This window comes from Poecilia reticulata, linkage group LG7 (genome assembly GCF_000633615.1).
Source record: "Poecilia reticulata strain Guanapo linkage group LG7, Guppy_female_1.0+MT, whole genome shotgun sequence".
NCBI classification, from domain to species: Eukaryota; Metazoa; Chordata; class Actinopteri; order Cyprinodontiformes; family Poeciliidae; genus Poecilia; species Poecilia reticulata.
The window spans coordinates 2,715,412-2,736,116 of record NC_024337.1 but is presented as its reverse complement, the minus strand read 5'-3'; the positions used below and the strand labels follow the sequence as shown (position 1 = coordinate 2,736,116).

At 39.9% G+C, this 20,705-nt stretch overlaps 1 protein-coding gene across 3 annotated transcripts in view; it reads left to right on the top strand.

The window, feature by feature from the left end:
- The window catches only part of lamb2 (laminin, beta 2 (laminin S)), a 48,514-nt gene extending 28,876 nt beyond the window's left edge, over positions 1–19,638 (top strand). For 2 of the 3 annotated variants that reach the window (XM_008412797.2, XM_008412796.2), the window contains exons 14-36: positions 1,091–1,226; positions 1,308–1,466; positions 2,072–2,199; positions 2,346–2,478; positions 2,560–2,752; positions 4,720–4,863; positions 5,730–5,961; positions 6,406–6,575; positions 8,510–8,545; positions 9,782–10,006; positions 10,108–10,325; positions 10,599–10,695; positions 11,403–11,584; positions 11,674–11,864; positions 12,275–12,459; positions 12,548–12,789; positions 13,697–13,900; positions 14,612–14,756; positions 14,849–15,056; positions 15,138–15,279; positions 16,239–16,415; positions 16,601–16,760; positions 16,876–19,638. In XM_008412797.2, coding sequence (XP_008411019.1) covers positions 1,091–1,226; positions 1,308–1,466; positions 2,072–2,199; positions 2,346–2,478; positions 2,560–2,752; positions 4,720–4,863; positions 5,730–5,961; positions 6,406–6,575; positions 8,510–8,545; positions 9,782–10,006; positions 10,108–10,325; positions 10,599–10,695; positions 11,403–11,584; positions 11,674–11,864; positions 12,275–12,459; positions 12,548–12,789; positions 13,697–13,900; positions 14,612–14,756; positions 14,849–15,056; positions 15,138–15,279; positions 16,239–16,415; positions 16,601–16,760; positions 16,876–17,012 — 3,844 coding nt within the window. In that variant the 3' untranslated portion in view covers positions 17,013–19,638. The remainder of the gene's footprint in view (positions 1–1,090; positions 1,227–1,307; positions 1,467–2,071; positions 2,200–2,345; positions 2,479–2,559; positions 2,753–4,719; positions 4,864–5,729; positions 5,962–6,405; positions 6,576–8,509; positions 8,546–9,781; positions 10,007–10,107; positions 10,326–10,598; positions 10,696–11,402; positions 11,585–11,673; positions 11,865–12,274; positions 12,460–12,547; positions 12,790–13,696; positions 13,901–14,611; positions 14,757–14,848; positions 15,057–15,137; positions 15,280–16,238; positions 16,416–16,600; positions 16,761–16,875) is intronic. The other variant, XM_008412798.2, reaches the window with a different exon arrangement.
- Positions 19,639–20,705: the final 1,067 nt, after the last annotated feature.

Genomic DNA, 20,705 nt, shown 5'->3' with positions numbered 1-20,705 from the left:
GACTGGCGACCTGTCCAGGGTGACCCCGCCTCTCGCCCGGTACGCTAGCTGGAGATAGGCAACAGCAACCCTCCTGACCCCACTGAGGGACAAGGGTGTAAGACAATGGATGGATGGATTAGGAATCGTGTATATGGTTTAAATGATTTTGCACCCACACTCCTGATGTTATTTCATGTAAGTTATATGACTTGGTGAGCTTAATMTTTTTCTCTTTGTACACCTTTTGTTTTTTATAGAGTTTTGCTAAAGGTAGGTCTAAATATCCTCTTTAAACACTTCAACTATAATCAAGAGTTAATGGCCTGTAAACTCAGACCTTATTAGAGTTCGAGCTCCACAATGTGTTTCTCATTAGGTAATTTCTTCACTACATTACATATCAATTAGAATTGCTGTGTAAAGGGTTTAGCCACAGCTATTGGCACAAATAACAATAAGAGTTCTCAGTGAAGAATTCTTGATCACTTTGATCTGTACATTTCACARCACAGCCAAAACTTCCCACAGCTCCAACAGTTTCTGTTCAGCTCTTTTTCTTTTTGTCATCTGCCCATCTATTAGAAGCAATTATGGCAAGATTACATGCTCTTAGAGTTTCCCGCTAAACAATAAGAGATGAGCTATAGACCCATGCAATAAACTACAATATTTTTGAAAAGTTCATTGATTGAACTTTATCTCAAAGTGAAACACATTATATAGATTAATTACAGACAGAGATGGATGTTTGAAAGACGTTATTTCTGTTATTTATGAGGATCTTCAACTTTCAGCTAATAAAAACAGGACATTTAAAATTAGAATATTACTCCACACCATTAAGAAAACTATTTCTAATACAGAAAAACAAACTTAATAAAAAGTATGTTTAATATCTAACATTTTTCCATTTAAAAAAATACTTTTTATTTGATGAACCAGTTTCATTGGAATGGATATTCTATTTTTTTTTAATATGACTGTACATTATATTTAGCAGCATGTTCATCCATTAATTCCAAACCTCCTWAAGACGTTAGTGTTAGCTCTGTAAGGATTTGTAGGGCAACATTAGTCCTAAATACCACTGTGTATGCACTCTTTTTAGATGCTCCATGGATAGTGGTCAGTGTCGCTGCCGCAGTCACATAATGGGACGTGATTGCACGCAGGTGGAGTCTGGATATTTTTTTATGGCTCTGGATCACTTCGYTTATGAAGCTGAATTTGCTCAAATGGGGCAGGTAAGTTTTACTGCATTTTCAACAGAAACCTTTTCAACTTTGATATATTTKATCTGTTTGTTTCCGGGTGCATGGTTTCAGGGTTGCACCTTAGAGACCAGGGAACATCAGCCCGGTCGACCCGCTCAGTGGACAGATATCGGCTTCGCTCAGGTCCCTCAAGGCGGCACTTTGGAGTTTCTGATAAATAACATACCTTACTCTATGGAATACGATTTAGTCATCCGCTACGAATCCCAGGTGTGTATTATGACTTATGTTAATCTGAGGTCTTTTTTGGTTGTGTACTCCTCAGCTATGAATGAGAAGTTGAATGGAATCTAGCCTGACTATAATGCTGTATCAAATTAAAATAACTTTTAAACATGGACATTTCTGACTGTTATTAACAGCAGACATAACTTGTCAGTCAGCTYTCTGTCAAATGGAGCAAAATGGGCCGATGACTGATTTTAAGGTAGATTGGTTCGGTGGATAAGATCAGTTTCACATTGTCAATCTTCCAAAACCATGGGATTTATCGATGTATCCCTAACCCAACCCTTTATGCTGCCTTCTTGTCTTCATGTGTTCAAAAATGATTCCCTGTTTCATTGCCCTAACAAATAACCTTTTTTTTGGCTTCTTTAGTTTTGATTTCTTTGTATGCGTGGACTACTTGGGTTGCTACTGACATCTGTTGTGAATTTCCTTTTAATTGGTTTGTTATAAATATTTTTAATAAGAAACACATTGGTGTGTTTGACACTTGTTTTCCCTGCTGTACATTGGTCTTAGTTGGGTTGTTTTTTTTAGTTTATTTGCCTGGGAACCATTTCAAGGAATTTATACCCTCTGAACTCTAGATGCCCCGGGACTGGGAGGAGGTGCAGATAAYCGTGATCCGTCCARGTTCCATTCCCACCAGCAGCCCTTGTGGGAACACCATCCCAGATGACGACAGACTCACCGTCCCTCTGCCAGCCGGAGCCAGGTGTGCGACTCATGCAAACAAGCAATCTCCCACATGGACACACACAGATTTCTTTACACACTTGTATATTCTCATCCAAGCACCAACACTTGTGAGCTTCTCTTTCAGTGTTGATGGGAACTGAGTGCTACCTCTGTTTTCCCAAGGTTTGTGGTTCTTCCTCAGCCAGTGTGTTTGGAGAGAGGTGTGACATACTCCCTCCGCTTGGAGTTCACACGTTATCAAGATGCTAACAGCATCCTCAATGGAGCAGACTACGCTGTCATCCTCATAGACTCTGTGAGATTAAATTGCGTCTTTGGATCTGCAGTTCTAGTGTCTGGTGATATCCTCTGACTGTAATGGTTGTCTCCACTCCAGATTGTGCTGATGCCGCGTCACTCCTCCATGGAGATGTTCAACACTGGGGATCTTGCCTCAAACGTCAGGAAGCAGACSTTTGAGCGGTACCGGTGCCACGAGGGAGCAAGGAGTGTGATCCGCCCACAGATCAGTGATACCTGTGCTAAACTCATCAGCAGCATGTCAGCCGTTATTAATGATGGAGCCCTGGGTGAGGAAATGACAGTCTCTTTCGCTTACATTTTTATATATATAAATGACATTCTCTTTCGCTTACATTTAAGTGAAAGAGAMTGTCTTATATACACTGCTCAAAAAAATAAAGGGAACACTCAAATAACACATCCTAGATCTGAATRAATGAAATATTCTCATTGAATACTTTGTTYTGTACAAAGTTGAATGTACTGACAACAAAATCACACAAAAATCATCAATGGAAATCAAATTTATTAACCAATGGAGGCCTGGATTTGGAGCCACGCACAAAATGAAAGTGAAAAAACACACTACAGGCTGATCCAACTTTAATGCAATGTCCTTAAAACAAGTCAAAATGAGGCTCAGTATTGTGTGTGGCCTCCACGTGCCTGTATGACCTCCCTACAACACCTGGGCATGCTCCTGATGAGGTGGCGCCAACTCCTGGACAGTCTGTGGTGCAACGTGACGTTGGTGGATGGAGCGAGACATGATGTCCCAGATGTGCTCAATCGGATTCAGGTCTGGGGAACAGGCGGGCCAGTCCATAGCTTCAATGCCTTCATCTTGCAGGAACTGTTCACACACTCCAGCCACATGAGGTCTAGCATTGTCCTGCATTAGGAGGAACCCAGGGCCAACCGCACCAGCATATGGTCTCACAAGGGGTCTGAGGATCTCATCTCGGTACCTAATGGCAGTCAGGCTACCTTTGGTGAGCACATGGAGGGCTGTGTGGCCCTCCAAAGAAATGCCACCCCACACCATTACTGACCCACTGCCAAACCGGTCATGCTGAAGGATGTTGCAGGCAGACCGCTCTCCACGGCGTCTCCAGACTCTGTCACGTCTGTCACATGTGCTCAGTGTGAACCTGCTTTCATCTGTGAAGAGCACAAGGCGCCAGTGGCGAATTTGCCAATCCTGGTGTTCTCTGGCAAATGCCAAGCGTCCTGCACGGTGTTGGTCTGTGAGCACAACYCCCATCTGTGGACGTCGGGCCCTCATACCATCCTCGTGGAGTTGGTTTCTGTTTGTGCAGACACATGCACATTTGTGGCCTGCTGGAGGTCATTTTGCAGGGCTCTGGCAGTGCTCCTCCTGTTCCTTTTTGCACAAAGGTGGAGGTAGTGGTCCTGCTGCTGGGTTGTTGCCCTCCTACGGCCTCCTCCATGTCTCCTGGTGTACTGGCCTGTCTCCTGGTAGCGCCTCCAGCCTCTGGACACTACGCTGACAGACACAGCAAACCTTCTTGCCACAGCTCGCATTGATGTGCCATCCTGGATGTCAGAATAGAACTTATTTTTGTGCTGTTTTCCATTGGATTTGTTTGCTAACCTCTAAAAATAACAGAAAAGGTCTGACTATACAGGGGAAACTGACCCACATAACCATGACAAGTTTATTTTCCTGGGGAAGATCCGTTAAGAGGAGCTTATTAGACCCAAAAGTCTACCAAAGTTTTACACTCAGTTAAATTCAATTAGAAGTAAATCATTTTGAAACAGGACAGATGTAAAAGGCTGAAGATGGGGTTATTTTTCATGTCTTTTGTATTATAATTTYAATGTTTTTCATTTGTTTATGTAAGTTAATTTTGCTTCAGTAGTGAATTACTGCATGTAAAATAATGCKTTGATAAATTTTGTTYATGTCTGCAACAGGTTATYCCTGTTTCCCTCCTGATGTAGAATGTCAGACATTGCTGAGTCAGAAGTGAGGTAGGCTGGAGGGGAGAGAGAGGGACATTACGAAACAAGAGATCAGCCCCTTAAAGAAACAGTTGAAACAAAGAAGATAACGTTCAAACTGTTGAGATGAGGTCCAAAACATACAGAAGCCTGTGCATTAATTGCACAGTTAGAACATTAATGGTGTGTGATTAACCTGTTAACTTTGGCAGCCCTAATATACACATATAGATATATATATTTCAACTTTGGCTGAAATATATATATCATRTTTTTGCTCCACCAGCTTGCAACTGTGACCCTCAGGGGTCCATCAGCTCCCTTTGTGATCCCCGTGGGGGCCAGTGTCGCTGCAGGTCCAACATCATTGGTCGGCGCTGTGACAAGTGTGCACCGGGAACCTATGGCTTCGGACCCTCAGGCTGCATACGTGAGGAACTCGCATAAAGACACAGAATATCTTCTTAATTCCTCTACAGGGCTTTTGCTTAACTTTAAGATTAAGAGTGTAGGAGTTTTCTGAAAGTTAGAAAACAATATCCATGCTTTGGATATACTTTGTTCAATAAATCTGTGATTTTGTCAGCTGTAAGACGTGAACTTCACAATTCTGGCCTTTATGTAGGAGTGTCGAGAAGAAAGGGATGGTTAAAAGAAAGTCATACAAAGTCCTGTTGGAGAGAACCAGAGCATCACCTAGGCATGAAAACTATTGTTCAGATGCTTTCCTTYCGTTTTGACCCAGYTTGAGATATTTTGCAAGGARGAWTTTGCAGAAATATTTTATTTTAGTTGTAGATATTACAAAGCTGGTGGAGACATTCCCAAAAGGGTTTACAGCTGTAATCACAGCAAAAATAGTAGAAGTAGCAATGCTGAGKCACTGGTTGGGGGCAAATTCAAATGCACTGCACACTTTTCAGGCTTTAATCTAAAAAAATTATATAATTTTCCCTCTGCATCATAACTATGCTTTGCTATTCTAGTTTGTGTTACTCCTTTCAGGTAAGATCTAATAAAATGTGTAGTAGTTTATGGTTTTWATGTGGTGAAATGTGAAAAGTTGAATGGGTATAAATACGTTTTCAAGACAGTGTAACATGTGCAATATTTGCATAGGATTTAATGTTAGATTTMATGTTACACACCTTTAAGAAGTTGGAAGACTTATGGTTGGTGCCCTCTACTGTTTCTAAGTAAATATTTCTAAAAGAAACTTCTCTTCCCTGCCTCTCTTCTATCCCCCCCACCCAATCTACTGCTCCTGGCCCCACATCCTGTGCTTCGTCTCGGCAGCATGCGAGTGCAGCTCAGAGGGGTCGGTGACTCGACTATGTGACAAGTACACCGGGCAGTGCCAGTGCCGTCCAGGGGCGTTTGGTCAGAGGTGCGACGGGTGTCAGGCGGGTCACTGGGGCTTTCCCAGCTGCCGACCCTGCCACTGTAACGGACATGCCAACCACTGTGACCAGAGAAGCGGAGTCTGCATCAACTGCAGGGACAACACAGGAGGGGACAGTTGTGACAGGTGGCTTTACAGAATACATTTGGTTAAAACTTTATTTGAATGAGTTAAATGAGACATTGAATTATGCAATGCAGTAAAATATTATGTACACCACTTACAGAGCAAGAGCTCATTTTGAACTAACCTCAGTTGTGTCTAAACTCTCTTGAATGAGTTTGTTGCGTCTCYTGTAATCAGGTCAGGAATCCTTTGTTCACTTAAAAAACAAAATGTTTATTCAAAATTTTTATTTATGTGAACAGCTCCTAAATGCTGCCAGAATAATCCAGACATGATGTCTTCAGTAATTTTTTTGTTTCCTTATGAGTTAAATTATATTTGTTTAACTCACTATGAACATAACTTTGACCTCAACAGGAGTTTTAGGAAACCTACATCCTATCATCCATTATTTTTTTTTACTTTACATTAAAAGTTGTATTACATTTATTTGTGTTCTTGTAGGTGTGCCAATGGTTATTATGGGAACCCAGTTTTGGGTATATCATCTGGTGGTCAGTGTCGCCCATGCCCATGTCCAGATGGACCCCACAGTGGACGCCACTTTGCCACATCTTGTTACCAAGACRACCGCAATCGACAAATTATCTGCAACTGTAACCAAGGTTACACAGGTAAGCATCAAATAAGTAAACGTTACAATGATGAAAGTGTGGATAGACAGAAATTAAATCGATTTCATTGATTTAATGCAATAAAACAGGATTTCATGTACGTATGTAAATATGTATGTACATGTATACATGCATGAAATGTAACATATCTATATCGATCTACCTATCGATCGGTCTGTCTATCTGTCTATCGATCAATATAAATATACAGGGGTGCCTGAAGCTGTACAGCAGTACGCGCTGTGCGTACCTCGAGGTTTTTCTCAGAGTATTTTTATTATTTTCCCCATTTGCTATTAACAAAATTGTAGGAAAAAAAAAAAAAGGTATTTTGTGTACGTAGCCCAAGTCTTTGTAAGTCTGTGGGGGTGGGCACATGAATGTCTTAAACCTGAATGTTATTGGTCAGTTTTGTTTATTTGGCGTTCTTTCTGTCAGCTAAATGCTTAAAATGAATAACTAGACTTGTCGCTGATGCACATCTGAGAGGAGTTCCACTGATCCCAACTGAGCTTTTTATCCTGCATGTACGTGGTCCATGTGAGCTTTTACGAGTTTTTTGCGTATAAAAAAATCACAAAAATCCATCAGCTCCACCCATCAGCGGGATGGGGTGTCGCACTGACACCCCATCAATCCTCCATTGACAGACCGTGACATCTTCMATGCTCTTCCTCAGCATCACGCTAGACTGGGAGAGCTGAACAGTTAAATCTAGTCAAAACATCACAGAGAGTAGAAATGAAGCAAACCTTGTCGCTTCACATCCTTCTCTGGAAGTCTCAGATAAACCACCCGAGCATCAGCATCYTCCTCCTCACACGGGTAGGCTTTGCTTTCGTGTCTTTATTATTTAGTGTAATTTATTTTTTAAAAATTACAAAATGCTATGTGGACATATAGGTTTGTGTGTGTGTCACACTGTGCGCGACAGTTGAGCTTTGTGTGGATCAGATCTGCGGTTTCTGTGCCAAGCGGTTTGCGTTCATGTGGCCTGTCAATGTGGTTTAGATTTATGCGATTTATGTGTGTTAGGGAAGTGGCTGTGTTTGTGTGGATCAGGTGCAATGATAGCTTTGTGCGTACCCCCCAATAATATCCTGTAGGCACCTCTGTAAATATAGATCGATATCGACATATATAGATACATATGTATTGTGTGGTGTTGTCAAAGTGTTTGCTTTTTTTTGTCACAAATGAATCATTCAGCTCATATTTTTATTTTCTATCAGACAAAGTTGACTTAAGTAAATAAAACAATAGGTTTTGATTATTTCACATCTTAGGGAAAATAAGCTATCCAAAACAATCTAATCCTATGTGATTTAAAAAAAAACTTTCTTAGACCTGATAAATGGTCTTGCCAACTGCTGATCCTATTAGCTGCCATCAAACATGTGCAATGTCTCACAATGACTCTTTTACTTTGCTTGGGGGAATTTTGGCCCACTCTTGTTTATTGAATTGTTTTTAGTTCGGCCACATTGGAGGGTTTTCCTGCATTAAATTGCCTGGCATGGCCTTCAAATTTAAGTTCTTTAAGTAGTTATCTGAAGTCATCTTCTCCAAAATCTACTTTTTTGTTTGTTTTTGGAGTTATTAAACTTGCTGCTTTGCTACAGGTGGTTGTGCTGTATAATCTCAGTTTGAGATCTAGGTCACAAACCGACAGCTGGACATTCTTCTAACCCTAACTTTAACCCTTGCTTTTTGTAATCATTTTAACCTGATGTTAAAATTACCTTGATAATCTGAAACATTTTAGTGTCGCAAAAAAGCAGAACTGAGAGCAGATCTACAAGTTCCAAGCAATTTTCAAGGCACTTTTTGTGAAGTAAAAACTTCCAATGAGGTTATAACAGCAGTGATTCTGTTTGGGCTTTAGTGTATGGTAATGGTTTTCATTTCCTTCCTCCCCTGTCCTACTGGCACAGGGATTGTTAAACGCTCCGGGGTGACCGTTTTTAAGCGTGAGTAATGACAGTCGGCCCCCTCCCATTCCTGCTACCCTCTCCTATTTTTTTTATTCTTTATTTTTTTTTTGTTTTAATCCACCGAGCCTACTGTCCTCCCCACCAGCCTTACCCATGCATGAACCCAGCAGCACTGTTGTGCTACAACACACTTCCATGTGAGACCTGGTTCAAAAGATGGTTCAGTTTTCCTCTCACTGGCTGTGTTGTGATGTTTGCACCTAAGGTAACAAACAGATTAAATTATACAAAAACCAGCTTTGAGCCAGGTCAGCGTAAATATCCATCAAACAGAGACCTGACCCAGAATCTTTCTACAATAAGTAAACCTGGCTGTTCCTCAGTCTGGTCCAGTGTCTTGCTAAGCAGTTGATGCACGACTGGATGATGTCACTATAAAAAGCATTTTAGTCCTTGTTTTGTGGTGATATTTGTTACATTTTTGTTCCAATCTCTGTTTTTTGTAATCTTTAACATGCCCATAGTCTATCCAGATTGTATTGAAGATCTTTCCAAATCTGAATTTTAACCATTTTACTGTGAGTGGTAGCTATGTACACCAGAAGCCAAGATAAATTCATAATGGTCGTGTAAACAAGCAATTACTAGAAAATTTGCTGTACTTTTTGTTTTAATTTAAAAACAAGATTATGGGGTTTTAACATAAAATCACATTCCATAATAACAGAATAGAAGATGCAATCTGTTGAAACTTGTCACTTTAAAAGAACATACAAAAAAAAAACAATCTTTAAGAAGGTGTTATTATTTTGAGGATTATTTTGGTTTGTCATTATTTTGTTGTCAATAGTGTAAAGTTTTGGTAAAAAAAAAAAAAAAGCCACATTTTTTATCATGTTTGATTTGTAAAAGCATTAAAACGGGAAAACATCCAGATACTTTTTAGAGACACTGCATTGTCCTCACTGTGTTGTGTTTAGCTATGAGTAACTAAAACTGATACTGGTGACACAACTCTCCACATATGTTTATCTCCATCCTTTCAAGACTTATGTTTTTTGAGAAGGAAATGGCTGCCTGTAACTATTTAGTCCCAATTTAATAATAGAAAAAAAAACACAGTTAAACCAAAATGACCCATTTCTGCTGCAAGTTTAACAACATCCCTGCTTCCCCCCCATTCCATCCACCATAAAATCAAGTTGAGAAATCCTTAAGTGCACTTTTCATTGAAATGTATTCGCTCCTCCTCCTCTTCCTGTTTCAACTCAGGCGCCCGGTGTGAAGAATGCGCCCCAGGTTACTACGGCAACCCCTCTCAGCCGGGAGGGCGCTGCCAGCCATGCCAGTGCAACAATAACATAGACATGTCAGACATGGATGCATGCGACAGGCGAACTGGGGAGTGCAGGAAATGCCTTTACAACACAGAGGGCTCCAACTGTGGCATCTGCAGGAGCGGATACTTTGGAGATGCGTCCCGACGCAACTGCAGGAGTTTGTAACAGTTTTCTAAAAACATAATCTGTCCAGAAAAGAAAATAGATTGTTTCATTGACAGATTGTGTTGTTTATTTCTTTATTTTTTTCTTGTTCAGAGTGCATATGCAACTTTTTGGGCACGGAGCGCAGCCAGTGCATGGAGCGTGAAGACTGTGTGTGCCAGCGTGCCACTGGCCAGTGTCAGTGTCTGGCAAATGTCGTAGGTCTGGCGTGCGACCACTGCGCCCCCAACCACTGGAACCTGGCCAGTGGGAACGGCTGTGAAGCATGCAACTGTGATCCCAACAACTCTGTCACATCCTCCTGCAATGAAGTAAGTAAGGCATGGAGCTAAGCACTGTGCTGTGGCAGGTCATGTTGCTTGACATTGGATGTTTGCACATATAAGATAAAGGATTAAAAAATGGTAACTAGCCTGTGAGTGTTACAGCTGTGGGCATTAATGGGCATATGGAGAATTCTTTTAGCATTAAGGAGTTTATGGAAGCTAAGAAAAAAGATGGAAGGAGATCCTCTGATCTGGAAGGAAATTTAAAGTAAGTTTAAAGTCCTAAGAGTTGTATTTCTTTTGCTTTCTGTCCCACAGTTTACAGGGCAGTGTCAATGCCGAGAAGGGTTTGGAGGAAAGACCTGCACAGAATGTGAGGAGAATTTCTGGGGAGACCCCCGGACTCTGTGCAGAGGTCAGAAACATAACAATTCAGTAACTTAGTACACATGGTCAGATCTGCAGTTAAGTATTTTAGCACATTCTGCAGATGTTCTATTTAACCACTCTAACCAATTTTGTATAATATTAAAAAATACATAAAACACACAAATATACAAATAATTCAATTACTACTTAAAATAAGAAAATAAATATGGTAACTTTTATGTTATCTTTTATTCATTGTGTTGAAAAGCTAAATAATCTTTGTCATTATCATTCACTAGTACTTGACAGTACATCTCAATTGCATCGTCAGTGTGTGTGGGTGTGTGTGCGTGGGTGTGTGTGTGGGGGTGTGTGTGTGTGCGTGTGTGTGTGTGTGTGTGCAATAATCATATTGTAAAGGACAATATCATATTGGAGTACAGTAATTATTGGCTAATACATTTTATGAGCTATATAGTTGTATTTTTCTTGCTAATGCTATATTTAGCCAGTAGACATAATTGATATGGCCAAAAATGCTAAAGGTATCTTGCAGGATACCTTTATCCTGCGAGATAAAGGTATCCTTTATCTCGCAGGATAGAAAGAAAAAAGAGAAAAACGATAAATCATGCAAATGATTAGGAAACGTAGATCAGAAAGATGAAAACAGACCAATATTATGCCCAATGAAATATTTTTTTTAATATTAAGCAGCCCTAGCCCTAGTCCTCTTGTGTTTTCCCTCTGTAGCGTGCGACTGTGACTGGCGAGGGATTGAGACGTCTCAGTGTAACCGCGCGTCCGGACACTGCGCCTGCCAACAGGGGGTGTCGGGCGTTCGCTGCGACCAGTGTGCCAGAGGCTTTGCCGGCCAGTTTCCCAACTGCCAGCCATGTCACCAGTGCTTCGGGGACTGGGATCGGATAGTGCAGGTGCAGCTCTGAGTGAAAAACGAGGGAGTTTATCCTCAAACAAATACTGACTAAACGTGAAAAATTGTTATTTTCACTCTTATCATCAGGACCTGGCAGTGCGCACCAAGACTCTTGCAGAGCGGGCCAATGAGATTCAAAGCACTGGGCTTATTGGACCTTATGAGAAAACCTTCAAAGACCTGGAGGCGAAGCTGGCTCAAGCTCAGGCCATCGTCAACGCAAGAAATGCCACGACTGCAGCTGTGGCTACTCTGATGGCTCTTATTGAGGATCTCAGGTACTTCTGCTTCACCCCACTACATTTTAATTTATTTATTTTTGACAGAAAATAAAAGATAAAAACTGAAATAGTAACAAGACAAGTAGTCAATTATTTACATGATCAAATTTTTATCTTTGAGGCACTCATTCAATAATTACGACGACCATTGTAGATAGAATAAAGGAGTAGTAAATTTCTACCAAAAATTTTGAGATTAATCTCAGAAATTTTCTAGAAAAAGACCTGGAAGATTTCTGAGATTAATTTCAAATTTTCTGAGTTTTTATTCTTACAAATGTTTTGCTTTTCAAAGCCGAAATTTTTTAACTTTTGATGCTCAGAAATGTACACTTTTATTGTCAAATATTTCTGACATTAATCTCAAATCATCCTCTTATATTACTCAACCTTGTTGTGTATCAAAGGGCACAAATTGGTGAGACAACCGAAGCCCTAAACCATGTGGAGGGAGATTTAACAATCATCCAGGACCGAAACTCTGACGCAAGCAAGGAGCTGAATACTCTGGAGCGGGAGGCTCGAGAACTGAACCTCACATCGGAGCAGCTGAATCATCAACTGGATATCCTGAAAAACTCAAATTTCTTAGGTGGGATGAAACAAAGCTCAGACGAAACTGTTGTGTTTTCCATTTCTCACACGCACCCCAACTGATCTGGTCCCTTTTCTTCGTCCAGGAGCGTATGACAGCATCCGTAGCTCCTACAACATGTCTCGAGACGCTGAGCGACGGGCCAACCAGTCAACCACCACCAAGCCTAGCACGGTCAGTCAATCGGCAGACACTCGTCGCCGCACCGAGCGCCTGATTGCCGGGAAGAAGGATGACTTCAACCGGAAGAATGCAGCAAACAAGCGGGCTCTGGGAGAGCTGAAGGCCCGAGCCCAGGGTCTGGACATGAAAACCCTCAATGAGAAGGTTGGGTCCATCGCTTCGTTCTTTGAAGCACTGCTTTCAAGTTTTTGACACCACAAGGTGTTTTTTAATCCCATGCCTGAATGTCCCAATTTCCTTCATTTTTCGGTGATCGGCAATTGGCAACTGATCTTATCAAATCTCAGCCACTTTCTTATTTCTCTCTGCCATTAGAGAGGGATGACTGACAGACCCGCCCACCAGGTCACATCTGCACATGTGCAGATAACAGTCAATCCACCGTTACCAACTTAGCAATCAAAAAACTGATGTTGACCAAAATCTGAATCGGCAGGTGAGGTTTTTTAAAGATCAGTGATCAGCCAAAAAATTGCAATCAGTGCACTCCTACCCAATTAAAATAAAGAACTGACATAAAATAGTTTTATTTGCTTCCCAAGTAATTCTAACTAAAATGAAAGTTTGTAGAATAGTTTACATTACAGTAAACTTGATACAATAAACATAATTAAAATGAGCTCAATAATTTTCATTCTGATGATTATATTTTTCTGGGAAATTTTGTTTATAGAAACATGATAAACCATTTTATTTATGGTTTCTTTTGTTTGTGGCTTTTATTTCCGTTTCATGTTTTGGTTGTTTCGTTTTGGATATTTAAAATATAACAATTCCAGTGTTAATTTTTTACCCCCAAAATTAAAGTTTATTGGTCTTTGAGAGATCGAACTTGCATTATTATGAGTATATTTGTTGAAAATAGTCTCAAAACAACATTATTGTTTTTCACAATATTTCTGGGACAATTTATCATCCAGTAAAAAATTTTCTTACGACAAGTTTTTATAACACCTTCAATCACTTTTAATAAAAGTGAGGAAAGTTCACATTTATTCCATATTTGCTTCAGCTGTCAAGCTCTGCTAATACTCTCCGTTTGCGCCAACAGATCTGTGGTTCTCTGGATGATGTTCCCTGCACGGAGAACCCCTGCGGAGGAGCTGGCTGCCGTGACGACGAAGGGAACCGTCATTGTGGAGGCCTGAACTGCAACGGAGCCGTGGCTGCAGCTGACAATGCTTTGGAGAGAGCCAAACATGCAGAGAAGGAGCTGAACAAAGCCATGGGGGAGATGCAGGAACTCTTCACCAAGGTAAGACTACACATGGAGCACATAGAGGCTAGCACCTGGTCTGCAACCTGTACCAACCAGAGAGCCAATTTCACTCTCAGTCCAGCTACGTACAACTGATTTATCATCCACACATGTTGGATGATAACTTAAGTTTTCTGTCTGTGGTCATTTTAAAGAATAACCCTTTTATTTCTGTTTTTTGGTTTTAAAACAAAGAAAAACTTAAAAGAAAATTAATTTGCAAAATGTGGATTGATGCATTTTCTGGGATGTGGAAAATTATGCAAATTAAAAAACACTAAGTTTACAACATAATGACTGAGAAAAAATTAATAAATATCAGGATTTGTTTCATGCAAAATAAAACACAAAAAGTCCCCAGCTAAAATCAGCTTTTTTTCTATCTATATTTTAAAATATTTTTGTTTTTCTGAACTTGTTTTTAACCAAATATTATGAGCCAGTAAGGAAGGTCCAAAGAGCCCCTTTCAGGTTGCAGACCCCTAATTATTCTAAGACTTTTATCATGATAAATGATATGACAAATGCCCAGAACTATCAATACTTTTGTAAGGTACTGTATCCTAAAATGTCCACGTTTATATTTTTGGAAACTTTTTTTCTTTCTGAAGTTTGCTTTTTTCAGCAGGAATTTTTAATTCTTGCTATATTTGTGAAATTTCATTGTTGCCTTTCTGAAGGTTAATTGCTTACTTGTCTGCTGTGCAGGTAAAAGAAGCTAAGGCCAAGGCAGAGGAGGCTAAGGGTAAAGCCCAAGCTGCTCTGGATAAAGCCAAGGCCACAAAGAACAAAGTGGAGCGCTCCAACAACAACCTCAGAGACCTGATCAAACAGATCAGGGACTTCCTCACTCGTCAGTCTTCGATAAGAGTCCACGCTTGCTGAACTGTCACTGTTAGTTCAGCCTCCTGTGCTGAACCCTGACTCCCCTTGATCTCTTTACAGAGGAGGGAGCCGATCCAGACAGCATCGAGGCGGTGGCGAACCATGTGCTGCAGCTCTCCATCCCCGCCTCACCGCTACAGATCAGACAACTCGCCGACGAGATCAAGGACCGCGTCCGCAGCCTGTCCAACGTGGACGCCATCCTGCAGCAGACGCAGGATGACGTTCAAAAGGCAGAGAAACTGCTGCTTGACGCCAAGAGGGCAAGGTAGTGATAACGGAGTCAGATTGCTGTTTTTTTTAAATACATTAGCTAATTTACTGACATTTATTCCTTGTTGATGTTAAGGCATCGTGCTGAGGGGTTGAAAAGCACAGCGGAGACGGTAAAGCAGGCCTTGGTGGATGCAAAGACAGCCCAGACGTCAGCTGAGAAAGCCATAGCGAGTGCCAGGGCAGACATCAGAGACACTGAGAATCGACTGGCTGAGGTCAGCATCGTCTTGGTTCTGTGTAAATGTTCAGCAGTGATGCTCAGCATTTATTTGAACACTAGATAAAAATGTTTTTAAAAAAAAATAAAAACATAAAAAGCCTTAAAGCTGGGATATGTAACTTTTATTTAAAAAGTCTCTTTTTACATATTTGTTAAAAGTGACACCATGTCGTGACAGTATGAGACAGAAAATCTGTGAAAAGATAGATGTCATTCACATCCTCCAAGTGCTACTAACTTTGTCTGAAGAAATGTACTTCACCCGGTCAAAAACCACCAATCAGAGCCAGGAGGAGGGTCTTAATGCTGTCAATCAACAGCATTAAAACCCTGCTAATTTAGAAATTTAGTACATTTCTAAATGTGCTAATGGCCTAGAAACAACTTAAAATTTCAGGAAAACTGTTTTTTCCACTGTCATCCATTTTCATTGATTCAGTTGCCAACCAAACCAAAATTTATTTAAATTGATCTTATGCAAAATATTGGTATCTGAAAAAATATGATTGATTCATATTGATTAATTGCAAAGCCTCTAATAACATGAAGTTCTTTTCTAAATCATATTAACTTGAAAATGTATTTTTAAGTGATTCTTACTCAATTATTCTACTTGGGGGGTTGGGGGGAACTATTGACTACGTCTTAATTTTTATCCTGAAATAATGCTACTTTAATAAAAAATATATAGATATATTTATTGTAATGCTTTTTGCACACGGGTCAGCACTTAAGTTTTTAAATAATTTAAGTTTGAAAGTATATCTTTCTATTGCCATATACAATATTATTACTTTTTGGTGTTTGCTGCCCCCTGGTGGTCACCAGTTATTTTCAGTTTTTTAAAAGAAAACAGTGTTCTCAGTATGTCAACAATGACTCAGCCAGGTGAGCTCCCTTCAAGCCAAACTGCGTGTGATTAAAATATCATTTGCAAACTCTTATTCTACACAGATTGAGACAGAAACCTCCAACAGTGAGAAGAACCTGGATGATGCAATGGGTCGCCTCGGTACACTTGAACAGGAGATCAATGTGCTGAAGACCAAGCGAGCCAACAACAGCATGGCAGCAGCCCGAGCTGAAGAGACGGCCACCATGGCCCGGGACAAGGCAAACGAAGCCAAGCAGGTCTGTGTCTGACTGCACACTCCTAGTATCGTTTAAAGGGGCAGATTTATGTAAAATCAACCTTATTGAGCTTCGTATCTTAATATTATTCCCTCGTCAAAGACATACCTGCAGTGTTGCCTTGATTCTTTCATGGATGTTTGAGAAATCATTTAATCTAACATGGAAATCCACATTATGTACAGATCCTAGACGGCCAGCTGACAGACAAATTCAATGAGGTGCAACAACGAGTGGACACAAAGGCCAAGGCCGTGCGGGACGCCAAGAAGAAGGCAGAGAGTCTCCGAGAGGAAGCCAAAGAGCTCCTCAACGATGCTCAAAATAAGCTACAGAAACTAGCAGGTGCTGCTTAGCTGTAGAGGAATTGCCTGTGTTTCAGGAAGAAAATGGAGCATGTAGTTGATTAAAGGTGACATTTTAAGGCTAAAATATTTTTTCTTCTTCATGCTTGGTGCAGAGCTGGAGAAAAACTATGAGGAGAACCAGAGGAAGCTGGAGGGGAGAGTCCGGCAGCTGGACGGTTTGGAGGACAAGATGAGGAGCATCCTCAACGACATTAACAAACAGATCCAGATCTACAACACGTGCCAGTAATCGAGGCCCTCCAAAACCGCAAGGAAAGACGTCCACTACTGTTATTTTACGTTAGATATATTGAAACATGGAGACATGGTGCTAGGCTTTCAAGGGAAAATAAATCTCTCTGCAAGCCAGTGTCCTTGTGGTGAACCCAGTTAGTGTTTTTCATTCAAATGGAAATAGCTAATTCTTACATTTAAAAAAACATAGTAACAGCAAAGGATGTTAAAGTTTGTCAATGAGCACATATTTTACTCACATTTAGTTTGTGGTTATTACTGTTGCTTTGAATTTGGAACACAACTTTGAATGTTTGCATTTAAGTTTTCAAAACCAATATGTATTATTCCAGAGTTCACTATAGAACTAAGAGTGGTATCTTTGAATCACCATAACAACAATTTGGCTGTAAACAGCTACGATACTGTTTACATGCTTCTGTTCCATAGGTGCATTACATCATAAAATCCATTGAAATGGCTAAAAAAAATTAATAAAAATAAGGTCACCTCCTCCAGTACGCTAAAAACAGTTTGACATTGGGACTTCCAATCAATCAATTCAATCAATCAAATTTTATTTGTATAGCACATTTCAGCAGCAAGGCATTTCTAGGTGCTTTACATAATTAAAGAAAAAATAAATAAAAACAGCATGTGACATTGAATAAACCGTAAGAAAGAGAATTAAAAAAAAAGGATAATGATCTAAGATATTTGGCCAAACCAACAAATACAGAAGTGAAGCACCAGATCCAAAATCCATTTTCCATAAACATCCAAGGCCACAATCCTCCAGAAATCATGTGGGCTATTTACGAGAGAATGGGTACCCATAATTGTGCCACTTTTCAAAGATTTTTTTTTCCCACATGGCATTATTTTCTCACGAAATAATTGTACTGGAAGTAGAAGTTAAATTTGTAATACAGTTTTTCCAGTGTGAGGTTGAGCTGAAGTTGGAAGTGTATTCTGTAGCTGAGCTCAGCACCATGTTCTGAGCTCAGCTATGGAACATGGTGCTACAGAAAATAAGATTTTATTTTCATCATGATTAAATTTCAAATAATGCAAAAACATTCTGCACAACACACTACTTTTGAGATGAATAGGTGGAATTATTCACTGGTGACAGTGAACCTAAAAAAACAACAGTGCAGTCTAGTGGTGGCCATTTATATAAGACATTGCTGGCAACACACTATGGCAATTTGAATAGCTTTCCAGTACTTCAACAGGATAAAAACTCACAGGATAAATTTAAACGAAAACAGATTTAAAACAACAAATATTCAATTCCATTCATTTCAGAAATACTTTATTAATCCCAAAGGGAAATTAAATGTTGTTGTAACTCATTAATTTAGAATCCTCTCATTAATTTAGATTCTTCTAAGAGTTATTAAAGATGGTGATGGCTGTTGGCAGGAAAGATCTTCTGCAACAGTTGTACTGCACTGAATCTGAAGAATTCATATAGACGGCTTCACTGTTGTCTCCATTTCAGTCTTTTGTCAAGGCGAACACCAAGGTATTTATATTCTTGAACCGCCTTCACTTCTACTCCCATGATAGAAATAGGGTTTGACCTGATCCTGTTCTTCCTGAAATCAACAATAATTTCCTTTGTTTTGTTCGCATGTAAGATGAGATGATTGTTCCCACACCATGCCACAAAGTGGCCCTCCAGATCTCTGTACTCTGCCTCTTGTCCATCTCTGATACACACAACAACTGCTGAGTCATCTGAGTATTTCTGTAGACGACAGGACTCAGACATGTGCTGGAAGTCTGAAGTGTACAGAGTGAAAAATATGGCCAACAGGCTGCAGAGTGGAGTAGTTGGTAGCACTGGTGCCTTGCACCGAAAAGTCCTGGGTTCAAATCCCAGCCTGGTGTCTTTTTGCACAATCTGCCTGTTCATTCGTAGGTTCTCTCCGGCTTCCTCCCACTCTGCAAAAACATGACTGTTGGGTTATTTGGTCTCTATATATTGTCCKTRKGTGTGWGTGTGTGTGTGTGTGTGTGTGTGTGTGTGTGTGTGTGTGTGTGTGTGKRTGGTYGTTTGTCTTATGTGTTTCTGTGTTTTCCTGCGATGGACAGGTGACTTGTTCAGGGTGGACTCGCCTATCGCTAAGCAAGCCTCCAAAAATAAGTGGTATAGACAATGAATGGATGGATGGAATATGGTCAACATCAACCTGACATTGTTTAAAAATGTTTGCAAATGTAACATTAGATATTACATTTACAGAGTATAATGGAGTATGTGACCCTTAAGCATAAAGGTTGAAGCTGTTTTTAAAATAGACTAATAAAAAAAGAAAGCCAACCCCATTAGGCACTGCTGAGATACTGTATTTTGTGACGGAACAAGCTAGACCTGCAGTTACTGATCTTTGATGCTGAAGTGAAGAAGTGAAATACTGGTTTTAATAGTGCCTTATGCTGTCAGTATTGTGGACAATTGGCATTGTGCATGTGAGTTTGAGTTTTGCAAAATGTGACTAGTGCAAAAATCTTTTTTTATTATTTTTATTTTTTACATATTTCAGTATCAATGACTGGTCATTGGCAATGGAAACACCAAAGGTACCTTGTTAAGTTTTACAGTTTTCTGAATAAAGATGAATATAAAGTCATTTCAGATTTTTTTGTCGGTATAAATATTCTTCCATGATGGTTGTTTTTGCTGGTCAAACTTGCATGTGTTCCTCTCATAGTCTTCCAGCCAGCAGAACCCCATCTGAAAAGCTGAGTCAGCTTTTTATTAGATCCATGTTAGAAAGGTAATGACGGACCAGACAGCAGGACAAAATGACAGTCAGCATGCAAGCTCATATTAACAGCAAAGAAGAAGAAATATATAAGTATAGGTATCCGTGATTAAAGCAGTCGTTACAGCAAACATTAACTTCTCACAAAACTGCATTATTTTAATAAACGGAGGATAACGTTGGCCTCATTGGGCAGCTGCAAAAGGGACAAAGCTGTTTTCTAAAAATAGTTCATGTCCAAATGTAACTAGTCTGAGTCAGCTCGCCTGTTCATGTGACTATATTTGTATGAGCCCACTCCTAATCTGGACAGGTCTGTCAGTTTGCTAAAAGTTAGATAAGAACATATTTCTTTACTTCTATGGAGAGAAGTTCCATGAATAGCTCTGGAACTTTAAGTTGGGATTGTATGTGACAGGTAATGTAAATCTTTACCACCCTTTGTCCATTTTGTCCATTCTTTACAAAATTTCTTAGGTTTGGTCAGCTTCAACTGAAAGCATCTGAACAAAAATTTCCAAGTTTTGCTACAGGCCCTCCATTAGATTTGGGGTCAAAATTTTAACTGGGCCATTTAAAAAAATGTTTATGTGCTTTGATTTAAAAATATCCCATGTGATTTAAACTTCCTATTAACTCAGACCATTTTTCAAATCCCTGTAAAAAAAAAAAAACATCCCTCAGGGTAATGCTGCCATGTTTGGAGTGTTAAAGCTGCAGCATAAAAAAATGTTCTTTTACATATTTGTTAGAAGCGTCATCATGCCTTGAAAAGATYGATCACCTCCACCTTCTCCCTGAGCTACAATTTCTGTCTACAGAAATGTGCCATTCCCAATCACAACAACTAATCAGAACTAGAAGGAGCATCTTAGCGCTGTCAATCATTCTCATCTACACGCTGCTCAATGTGCTAATGGCGAAGAAATAAC